This window comes from Archocentrus centrarchus, chromosome 23 (genome assembly GCF_007364275.1).
Source record: "Archocentrus centrarchus isolate MPI-CPG fArcCen1 chromosome 23, fArcCen1, whole genome shotgun sequence".
NCBI classification, from domain to species: Eukaryota; Metazoa; Chordata; class Actinopteri; order Cichliformes; family Cichlidae; genus Archocentrus; species Archocentrus centrarchus.
Window position 1 is genome coordinate 2,565,358 of NC_044368.1, and position 11,930 is coordinate 2,577,287.

General features: G+C 42.1%; 1 protein-coding gene across 1 annotated transcript; it reads right to left on the minus strand.

The window, feature by feature from the left end:
* Positions 1 to 599: 599 nt before the first annotated feature.
* On the minus strand, positions 600 to 11,930 carry LOC115773788 (interferon-induced very large GTPase 1-like). The gene is made up of 9 exons (XM_030720707.1): positions 11,834 to 11,930; positions 11,017 to 11,048; positions 10,434 to 10,542; positions 10,118 to 10,158; positions 9,556 to 9,667; positions 8,366 to 8,394; positions 5,586 to 5,679; positions 5,436 to 5,473; positions 600 to 5,345 (listed from the first exon to the last, which is right to left on the minus strand). Exons 1-9 carry the CDS (start codon positions 11,928 to 11,930, stop codon positions 600 to 602), a joined length of 5,298 nt encoding a protein of 1,765 aa, XP_030576567.1.

Genomic DNA, 11,930 nt, shown 5'->3' on the forward strand with positions numbered 1-11,930 from the left:
GATTTGCTTTCAGTTCTGGCTAAAACCTTTTTGGTGGCCACCAAAAGTTTGTTGATGCAGCAAAAACCATGATTACACAGAAAAACACTTTCTAAAATTTAAACTCAGAGTTTCCCTTTGCCTGCAGGAAAATGCTGACAAATCCTAGATGGAAGCAACTTTGTTGGAGGTGAAGTATGACCCTTGGTCTTTTGCCTTTCAAATGTTCCATGTTTCTCAGTCACCTGTCAATTCTATTTAAATCCTTAAAAATCAAATTGTTTTTTTTTTTTTTTTTTTTTTTAGCCTGTCATGTCTGGTAGATCTTGCAAGCAGAACTGTGATCTGAATGCGTTGTTGTGCCAAACATATTTGCTATTTCAAGATGAGCTCTATTGGTTCTCAATAGGCTCTTCTTGTTGATGTTTAAAAAAAAAAAAAAAAAAAAAAATCAAATTGTTCGGTGTTGGATTCATGAGTTAAAATAAAGTCCCGCCCCATCTGAATGGATTCTTAGCAGAGCTGAGCAGGAGTGGCTGAAGATTGAACTCTCCCCAGTGGGAGTTGGCTCTTCTCGTTCACTACAAAGAATCGTCTCTTAGAGGCAGCTCGTTCATGAACTACACATCACTAAAGCCCATTTCATCAAGACTTTGAATGGCTTCCTCTTTAGAGATTGTTTTCCAGTCATCAGGAATCTCTCCTCTGCCCTGGAATTTCCGGTTATAGTGCTTTTCCAGTTTGTTTTGAAATCGACACACAAACCATTTCCAGTATGATAGTTTAGACCCATCAGGGGTGATTCTCCATGTCTTATACTCTGGACCACCATTTCTGTACTCTTTATAAGGAATGCTCTTCTCTGAATTATGATAAGGGTAAAACTTGAGATCACTTGAAACATTTGTTGTGCAGAAAGTGATGCACAACTCCACTGTGCCTTTGTAGTGCCATCCTTGGATCCCATTAGGTCGATGGAAAGGGACACTGTGGTCATCGTCCTTGTGATCTTCAATAGTGTTGGTACAAATAGCTGAACAGAACGGACACTTTACCCAGCAATGCTTACACAGCTGATCAACGAGGATTTCATCCGGCTTCAGCCTGGATTCCTGCATCTTATCCAATGAGATGCTCCTCATCTGCTCAATGATCGACGCAAATCCTTTCTCAGTCTCTCTCCTCAGAAAGTCAAAATCGTTTATATCACTGAAGTTTTGAGAACAAATGGGATCCAGAGTTAGGTTATCATTTAGTGCACTGGAAAACTCTTTCAGCCACGTGTCCGTATCTCTGCCCTGAGTTTGGACTTTCTGTGTGGCAGTAAATAAAGCTTGACTAACAACTGTGTTGATGTCATGAACATTTTTGTTGAGTATAATCACAGCTTCAGCTTTGTGATCTGTGAAGATGTATTTCTTTACTTCTGCTCTGATAAAAGCTTCAGTTTGTCTCCTTGGATTTTTGATGTAGGTGATGAAATCATCAAAGTTTTCTTTCTCAGCGAGTGACTTCAAGATATGTTTCTCCAAGTCCAGAGTGTTCCCATTGAATGCTGGGTAATTACACTTCATCTGATGAGCCAGACCAATGGCAGTCCTGTTGTAGAGAGCCTCAACAGTGGAAACTTTCAGCTTTTCACAGATGAGTTCTCCAAGCACAAGAGCAGATGAGTTTCCTTTGCAAAAGCTTCTAAAAACTGTGGAATATTGTGTTTCCTTGCTTTTTAAATATGTCAGTGGATCATTCTTCATTTTGAACTTTTTATGGGACTCTAGAAGCCAACTCTCTGCTCTGTAGAACACGTCCAGTAAGAGATCGACTGTAAAATCCTTCTTCAAAGCTAATTTCCTCTCTGACAGGAATTTCTCCACTTCTTCTTTCACCTGTTTGGCCACTTCATGCAAGTACGTTGGTGTGTAGCCCTTTGCAGCTACAGGTTTGTTTTTTACTGCATCAAGTGACTCGTTTTCAGCTCTTTCAATGAGCAATCTGATCTGTTGTTGTTCTGTATACGAGAAAGTACTTCTGGATGCGAATCTTTTGCAAAGATCTGCCACAGACCCCGGAATTGTTGTTCCACTTGTCTTTACATAATCTGAATAATCACCAACCTCTGATAAGTTCTGGTATCTGCCACATCTTTTGGATTCATCTATAAGAGCCAATTCGAAACCGAGTTCTTGAAGAATAATCCAATAATCTTCTTCCAAGTTGATGTCTGCAACTGGTTTAGTATCTGCTGTTAATTCAGTAATCCAGCCACTCCAAACAGATCTGAACTGTTTATTAAGCTCCTCGTCATCTTTGACTTTATCCTTCAGCTGCTGAGCGAGCTCTTTGCTCTTCTGTAGCAGCTTGTTCTCAAAGTCTCTCTTATCATCATCTAGTTTTTTACATGCTTTCTTCTGCTGGATGATTCCATCCAGTTTTCTTTTCACTGTGCTCACCTGCTCATCATGAAACTCCCTGATTTTGATTTCAAATCGGCTTCTCCACTGAGCCAACAATTCTTTCTCTTTGTCATCCTCAAAGTAAGTTTTCACTACTTCTCTAATTTCTTCAAATGTTTGGCTTGTTTCTTTCAAAAGAAAAGTCCTCTCAACCTTGTCAAGAGTTCCATTTTCAATTCTGTTATGAAGCTGGTTTTCAATGGTCAGTATCTTGCTCCTGAGAGCCCAGGTCCAGTTCCCATACTGGACCTCAAGTTTTCTATACACTGCAATTTCAAGTGTGTTTTTAAAACTGAAAACAAAATTTTCATTAAGAAGGGCATTCCACAGGTCCTGAACTTTGGCTTTGAACTGAGAGAGCGAGATCCCACGAGACTTTGAAGCTTTAGTGAGGATGACGTTCTTTAGTTCTTGGATGCTCTCGCTGTAACCAGGATTTGGAGGAGCCATGGGTGGACTGCCCTCCCATAGCTGGGCACAGTATTTCACATCTTTTTGCACATCAAATGCAATGACATCACTGAAGCACTCTGCATTGCAAACCTCCTCTTCAGCTGCTAGTTTGGTCATCTGGTCCAGTTTTTCCTGCAGGCGTCTCTTTCCATCCATGTTCTTTTCTGCTGCTGCAACGTCTGTCACATTCTGGTGAACAAACACACAACTGGGAGAAAGTTGAACTTTCTTCATCCTCATGAAAGCCTGAACAACAATCTGTAGAATGTCCTGCATCTCGGACGGATTCTCTCCAAAGATGTTGATCAATGTCAAGTTTCCCAGACCAACAACAAAGGTTGCCAGTTCATTGTCGTGGTGAGGAGTGGCTCTACCTTCCAACTCAAGAGCACGCAGCCCTTCCGTGTCCACCACTAGAACATAGTCAAAATTAAAGTCTTTCTTGATCTCCTCTGATACTTTGAGTAGTTGCATGAAAGCACCTTTGGTGCATCTGCCAGCACTCACTGCAAACTGCAATCCAAACATGGTGTTCAGCATCGTTGATTTTCCACTGCTTTGTAAGCCCAAAACTGACAACACAAAAACTCTCTGGTCCCCCAGTGTCTTGATGACTTCCTCTATAAGACTGGAGATCCATGTTAAAGGCACATGGCCTGCATCACCATCCATCAGCTCTATTGGGTGTCCTGATATCATCAGCTGCGCAGCCAGCTCAGGGTATTTAGACCAGTCAGTGTCTTCTGTCTTTCCATGAACTGTTCTATGGGATTCATAGATCTGTCCCATTTCCCTGAAGATGTGCTCCAAGCCAAAAGATGCAGTCTGCAATTTCTTGGAGATGTCTTCAAGCTCAGATTGCTTTCTCAATAACAGATCTGATTTGTCGTGTTTGTTTTTCAAAACCAAGACCTCAGACCATGTTGTATCATAGTCTCTGAGAGTCAAAGAAAGATCATCTGTGGAGAGCGCGTCTATTAAGATCTGAGTCCATTTCAGAAAATACTCTCTGTCTATTGGTGGCAATGATGAGAGACTTCCAGTGAACAACTCCATCAGTTTACTGCAGGAAGCATCACATTGTTTCTGACGTATGTTCCTCAGTTCCTGTTGCTTTTTACTTTTCTCTTTTTCAACGTCTCCTTTGAGATGAAACAGCTCTTTGTGTACTTTGCACCAATCATACCAGAGCTGCCCTTGAACAGGGAGGAATTTATCTTTGATCTTTGAGACATCCATGTTATCCTTCATGAGCAGATCCATTATTTCCAAAGCAGCAGATTTACCTTTTTGACAGGCTGGGTCACTTTCATCCACTCTGATTCCAGAGAGCTCTCCCATGGTTTCAAGCTGGAAAGATGGCTTCAAACTGGGATCATCTGGATAAGATAAAACTTCTCCAATGATCTTCTTGAGTTGTTCAGATACATCTGCTAGGTTTCTGTCTTTGAGCCCGATGATGTATTTTCCATTTTTTGTCTTAACAGCATCACAGCTGTTCTCATTAGTGAGATAAATCAGAGGCTTCTTAAACTTCAAAAGAGTTGATATAAAAGACCTACTTTCTTCATTTTTCTGCAGAGATGCAACAAGAAAAATGTTGATGGAGGATTTTTCCATCAATATTTCACGCTGTTCTTTAATTGACAGAGCATCACCATGAAGATTACAAAAGGCAATGCAGTCATTGAAGGCATCGTTGGGTTTTCCAGCAGGACAATACCATGCAATCTCTGCCACACCCTCCATCAGATGGCGAGACTTGGTGCTTCCTAGGCAGTTTCTGTGGAAGAAGGTGTTGTGACGGTCGTTGATCAAAGTGTTCATCAGCTGAGATTTAGACACTGACAGAGAACCCAGGCGGAAAAATGACACCAAGGGTGTCTCAGCTTTGTAGATTGGAATATTCTTCATGGTGACGCTTTGTGAGCCACCTCCAGTTTGAGCTACCTTCCAGGTTTTTGTTATTTGTCTGAATGTCCACAAGGGACACACAATCTCCTTTGTGACTTGGTCAGGAATAAGCAAAGGTAAGGCATACTGACACTGAGAGAGCTTTGTAATCATCATCTGTTGAAGGAAGCTGTCTGAGCAGTGAAATACTGCCATCTGAACATCCATTGGATGCACAGGAGTCTCTTCATTCTCAGGTTTGTCTACAGCAGCTCTCAAGAAAGCCTCAAAATCACTGCCATCTGTCTCAGTGATGGCAAACACTGTGGGCTTTAAATAGGCTATCTCAGGACTGTCTGGTCTTACAGGAATATATCTGGCCCTGTAGTCTAACATCATCAGTCTGTGGAGAAAACTGTGAGGTAGATCTTTCGCAGATGTGATGTGGTGCTGTTTCATAGATGGGCCTATCTTAAAGAATTCTACCGATGAAAACTTTCGTTGAACTTTCTCTTGAAGATGAAGTCTGCCAAGCAGTGCCTCAGTATGTCGATGACATGGCTTCTTCTGTAAGTATGAAATTCAAATATCCTGTCACATGAAAGAACAGACCAAACATTCATTCTGATCTTTTGGAATAAATGTTTGTTCTCCTACCTCCTCCTTGTTTTCACTCATGTCATCATCCGAGGTTCCTGCAGGATATCAATGAACCAGAACCACAAAGGTTGGAATCAAAAGGTTCTTCTAATGTTTGATGTAAATGCTTTCAGTGTAAAAATGTTATAAAACAGTTTATAATGTTACCCTTCTGAACGGCTTTGGGTAACTCTTCGATTTTTGATTTTTCTGCTGGTGCTGTGCTGTCATCTTCAGTAATGTCTTCATTCACTGGACAGCTCTGAAAAAAAAAACAAAACAGATACTTTCACTTGGTTATCACGTAGAACCACTGTGTCATGAACTGCTATGGGAGGAAGGTAAAAGACCCTAGTGCAGGACTCAGGATTTAGGTTAACTTCAGCTTTTATTCTCTGGGAATCTTGGAACAGAGCTGGATGAGCCAATCACAAAACTTATTTGAGCAAAACAGACTGACAAGGAGCACACAGCGGGAGGAGAACCAATGATGAGGACATGACAAAGGACAAAGGCAAAATGCAGACAATATATACACATGGGTAAAATGAGACAACAGTCCAAAACACCATTTACTTCACAGAAAGAAAAAGTCTGACTTTTGGGGGGGGGGCATGGCAGGTCAGTAGTCCGCCCAGACCAAGAGACTGGACTCAGGGGCTGAAGCCTGCTGTGGAGGTGGAGCAGTTAAGGGGTTAGCCGCGTGGTTAGCGGCGAAGACGCGTGAGTCCTGGAGGACGGCTGCATGGCCAGTGGTGAAGATGCTGTAGAGGACAGCCTGGTAGTTGGTGACGAAGACGGAAGAGGCCTGGTAGTCGGCAATGAAGGTGGATGAGGCTTGGAAGTTGGTGCCAGTGGTGAAGACCCTCAGGTGGCATGGCAGGAGGCTGACATCAACGACGACAGAGACCCTCGGGTGACTTGGCAGGATTCACAAGCTCGGTCTCAGGAAGCTTGGATGGAGCAGAATTCTCTGAGGATGAAGACTCAGAACGCTCGGACTGAGCAGGACCCTCTGGAGGCTCAGACTGAGTGGGGCACACTGGCTCGGTATGCAGCCGATTTGAAAGACTCTGGGGATGGAGGCATTGGAGCTGCAGCAGGCTCCGGTGACAGAAGAGACAGAGTAGCTGCAGACTGTGGTGTGGAAGGCGCTTCAGGCTGAAGAAAAACTGCAGATGCTGGGGGCTGACAGCGGGCTGCAGCTGGAGACTCTGAAGACTGCTGTGATGGCAGAAGAGGAGAAGCCGCAGATGCTGTAGTCTCTGATGGAGGCGCTGCAGACACTGTGGGCTGAAGGCACAGAGATATTGATGTGGGCACCACTGGGGACTCTGATGCTGGAGGTACCACTGCAGCTGCTGTTGCCTGGGTTAAATGTGAAGGATCTGGTGGTGCAGGCAACTCAGGTGACGACAGCTCAGATGCAGATGCTGAACACTGTGGCGTCTGACGGGGCAGACTCTGATGTGGGCACTGCTGAAGACCCTGGTGACGCAGCTGGTGGTGCTGAAGATCGATGAGGAGCTTTTGGAGGAGAACCTGCTGGCTCTGATGTGGAGGACTGATCAGATGGAAGAGCTGTAACTGCAAACTCTGACACGGAGGACTGAGGAGGATGCTGGGACCTGGCTGCCCCGACCCGAGGAAGGGGTGGAGGGTGAACAGACACAGGTGCAACGTACACAGTCTTTTTAGTGTCCTCAGTCTCTATAGTGGCAAAGCTGTTAGCCGATAACTGGGCTTCCTCCTTGAAGTAGAAGCAATGGAAGCTGCGGTGGCTAGATGATCCTCCTCTGTTCGAAATTCTGCCAACATGGAGGCTGGCGAGGAGCTGACCAGCTGCAGCAGTGATGACATGGATGAGTTGGGTGGCAATAATATCCCAAAACTAAGATCCTTACTGCTGTCAAACAGTAGCGCTAACCATGTCCAAAGACATGCAGTCAGTGGGGTTAGGGTAACTGGTGACTGAGTCTCTCTGTGTTAGCCCTGTGGCAGGCTGGCGACCTGTCCAGGTGTACCCTGCCTTGACATCTGGGTGGCTCGATCCCTGGCTCCACCAGTATGCATGTCAAAGCATCCTCGAGCAGGATAGTGAACCCTGAGTTGCCACCAATGCATCAGTGAGTTTGTGTATGAATGTTGTTACCCCCGGAAGGTCTGTCTGTTTGTTTGTTAATAATATTACAGCATACCTACCAGTCCGAGTCATACCAAATTTGCAGAAAAGATGACCAGTGACCCCTAGATTACCTGATTAAATTTTTGCCATAATTGGGTCAAGGTCAGAGGTCAAGTTTTTCTAAAAACCTTGTGGATGCAATAACTCGAGAACGATAAGAAATAGGATGTTCAAATTTACACCATAGATGCATCTGCTAAAAATCTTGGATGAGTTTGAATCTCAGTGACGTTGATGTAAAAAAAAAAAAGGAACTAGAACTAACTTAAAAAAAATTAACTAGTCCTTATCAGGTCTTAACCCTGAGATGAACATCAACACATGACTTAGCAAACACTGAGCTAAAATGAAGCAATCTGTGAAAACTAAGGACCCCCATGATTCAGTAACTTAAAGGTTTCCTGTGTGACTTTAGTCTCTCACATCATTATGGACTAATTTTAGCAAACTCTTCTTCACAGCGTTGCCTTAGTTCATGGAGGTTTGTGGTCATTTGTGTATGAAATGTTCATTTTACAATTAATTAATACTTAATTAATAGAGTAATGCTTAATTGCTATGGAAACAGTAAAGGTGGACAAAAACAGGTGATTTCATTATGTCCTTGAATCAGAGGGTGTACTTACTTTTTCCAGAGCAGTTTGCTGTTGATTTTGTTGTTTGTCTTTTATTTGTTTTCTTGAATATGTGAACATTTAATAAAAGTTGAGAGAAATCTGCTCTATGACAGTGAATATTAAAGATATAAAGGCTTCATCTTTACCTCTGCCTCAGCTGCACTCGTCTCTGACTCTCCTGCAGGGTCACGCAACAACAGGCAGATTAAAGATAAATATTTTGTCAAGCGTCACTTAAAGCTTAATAAAATATTCTGACAAATATGTTGTTCCAAAGAAATGAGCAGAATCTCACCTCGTTTGGTATCTGCTGAATCGGTGTGAGACGTTGGGCTCGTCTTTGTTTTTCCTTCATTAATGGAGATGCTGCTGCTGCAGTCACTGGTGGCCTCTTTACCTGCATCAGCCTGTCCAGCTGCAGGATCGGAGCCTAAAAATATCACACACCTGTTTAACCTGGTTTATCCCACTGTGCAAAATCTGGAGTTCAGTTAAAACTGAGAACATTTTAGCATAAAAAAATATGAAGAGTCCAGATACAAAAACCTCTCAGTCTGTCTGTTTGTTTAAAATAAGAACATTTCCAGGTCAGTAAGTTCACCTGAACTGCAGTGAAAAGTTTTTAGTCAGTGATTTTAAAAATGTAACTTAAGTCAGTTCAAACTCCCTGTGAGCTTTTCTTTTTGCAGAAACCTTGAAGTCCACCTCTTTGGACACGAGACAGGAAACAGTTAAAAAATGAATAAAAATGAAACACGATGAATAAAAGCAGAATCAAAAACAAACTGATCAGCAACAACCACGTCCACTGACACAATGTGACAACAAATTATTATTAATAATCAGTACACAGAAGATATCCCACAATAACCACACCAGAAACTGTACTCAAAATAAATAAAGTTAATCTAAAATAATCTGGTGTATCAAAAATAAATAAAATATAAAAAACCAAAACAAATAACTATAATAAAGAGTGTACTGTTGATGTCAAGATACTAAATAGAGCCTAAAGTTGGTAAACAACATTATGAGAAGAGTCTGAACAAACTGAGAAACCTGACCTGTCTGAATGTCACATGATCTGATTTACACCTTCTGATTGGTGGTGCTGTGGACGGTGGCTTTGCTGACAAAGGGAAGTGGCATTTAGAGGTATTAGCTAACAAACTGTTTTGAAAGAGGTTCAGTGTCTGATTTACCAAAGTTAGAAATGATGACTGATTACGGTAAACTGCACACTGAGAGCTCTGGCTGTAGCAGTTTTCATAGAGATGGTGTGTAGATGCATCTGAACTCTACATATGTTCCTGTGTAATCAAAGTGGTCATTAAACTGCTGCCCCTCTCACTGGTTAAAGGTGGTGATGGAGTTTCAGACGCTCCTCCTCCTGTTTTGGCTTCTTCTCTTTTCTCTGACTCCTCATGCTGTTCATTCCCTGCTTCACTCTGAGAAAACAAGTGAAATAATCAATGAATCCACTAGAATGACACAACATTTAATAACTGTGGAAAACATGTTTAGATCCAATTCAGTCGCCTCAAGGTGCTTTATACTGTAACCCCACAATATGAACAATCAGACTATAATCAACTACAAACACCCTCAGGTCCTCCATCCTTACTGCTTACAGTGCTTTCTTGCTAATAAGGCGTATAAATCTGCCTCCAGAATAATGTGAGGACGGCTGTCCATCTGAAGCTCAGCTCAAAATGGGCGATGAAGCAGGAAAATTATGCTAAACACTAAAGTCCAAAAAACAAAGTGATTCAAATGTTTAATCTATGTTAGAGGGAAACAGGGCTGGATGTCAGGAGCTTCAGCACGTTATGTTCACGTGTTTCACCTTCCTAACATCATTCAATGATGAACAAACATTAAAGTGGAAAAAAAATCACCTTAACTTTGACCTCACAGGTGCGCTCTACTTTTTCTTCTGCTGCAAGACAACAAAGAAAAGAATGATTGTGCAGTTCAATCGTGGCAGCCGTTCTCTGATCATGTGATTTGAAGATTGAAGCAAAAGGAGTTTGAAACTGTTTTATTGACTGAACATGAACCAAGCAGACGTCACAGAAGGAGGCGGTTATAGTTTTGCAGGTTAGGAGGATACTGATACAGAGTTTTGAAGTCATGTCTCTGTGCTGACTTAATTCTTCATTGTGTTTAAACTCCAATCAAACACGTACTTTCAAATGCTCCTGATCGTATTACCTCTCTCATTGGTGGAAGGTGGTACAGATGTGTTTTCAGACTCAGTTCCTGTGCTTCTGATTTTCAGCTCCAGGTGCTGAGCTTCACCAGCTTCATTCAACAAGCGAGACTGAGAAAACAGGAAATGTTTAACAGGTTAGATCTGAGATCTGAGTGGATTTTTATTCTGAGGCCATTCAAGACAAATGTAGATGTTGAAAAGTGTTTGACTGGAAGAGTTTGCTTATGTAAATGCAATTATTTGTAATTCTCATAAATGAATATTTTATTCACAATTGAGCACATCAAATGTTTAAATTTAAACATTTGATTATTTCATGAAAAATATGAGCTCATTTTGAATTTGATGCCAGTAATGAGTCTCTAAAAAGCTGCAAGCAGGAAGAAAAAGCTGGAAAAGTAAGTGGAACTAAAAAGAAACAGCTGGAGGAATCTCAGTAAACAGGTCAGTAACATGACTGGATACAAAAAGAGCATCTCAGAGAGCAGAGCTTCTCAGAGGTTCATCAATCTGCACAAACCTGTGTGAGCAACAACAGATGTTCATTGGGTTTGTGTGTGATTATAGTGAGAAAATCTTTACCTTGGTTGTAGTTTCACTTTCCTCCAGCTCATCTACACAGAGAAAAACAGAAAGAACTTTTACTGGATCCGTATGAACACTGTTGGGTTTGCTTACCACATTTTGGTCCTGAAGGTTTCAATTTGTTACTTCAGTTAATGCCATCTTTCATAGATTTGATTCATTCAATTTAGTTGCACTCATGTAGCACCAATTAACAGTCACCTGAAAGTGTCTTATACTCTACGATCCTGTGTGAGCAGCACTTAGTGGGAAGGAAGAACCTCTTTTTGAAACGAAGAGGCCTCCGGCAGAAACAGGCTCGTCTCTGGGGATTTAAATTTAATTCAGTGTTGCCGGCTCTGGCCTCTGGAATACATCTACCTGTGGCTGCTGGAGTCTCTAGTTTGCTTTCTTAGAGTCACCAATCACAGCAGGTTTTACTCAGTGGGTGTGTTCCTGAGAGGAAAAATCTATGGAAAACAAGAATGGGCTGGCTTTGTGTTGAGGGTTTGTCTTTTGGACTATTTTTCCTAAAATGGTCTCCCAGCTGCTCAGGAAGACAGGCTCAGGGACGGCTAACGGGGCTAAGCTGCTTTGGTCTGCACTGACTCGGAGGCCTGATGAGCTAAACTAGTGGACCAGAATAAGCTCTTTAGAGAAATACTACAGGCAGTTTGCAGCTAGTTATACAGGGTACCTGCCTAATTAAATCACTTGCATTAAGAGTAAGAGTGCATTTTGTAAAACATTAACTTGACTAATGATCAAAGATCAGCTAGCAGCAGAACACCAGTGTGCACCGTAAAAGGCAGAACAATAGGAAACGATACAGTACCGTCTGTGATGCAGCAGCAGCAGCAGCAGCACCATGAAGGGCAGATTTTCCACTTTCTTCTTCCTTTTTTTGCTGCAGGCTTGTCATGGTCCTCCAT

Excerpts from the sequence above, each read along its gene's own strand:
- LOC115773788 (XM_030720707.1), bottom strand. The coding sequence starts at position 11,930 with ATGGAGGACCATGACAAGCCTGCAGCAAAAAAAGGAAGAAGAAAGTGG. Across the intron at positions 8,395-9,555 it reads AACCAGTGAGAGGGGCAGCA|AGTCAGAGACGAGTGCAGCT; the intron begins GTTTAATGACCA and ends ACCCTGCAGGAG. Across the intron at positions 5,680-8,365 it reads CGAGTGCAGCTGAGGCAGAG|AGCTGTCCAGTGAATGAAGA; the intron begins GTAAAGATGAAG and ends TTTTTTTTTCAG.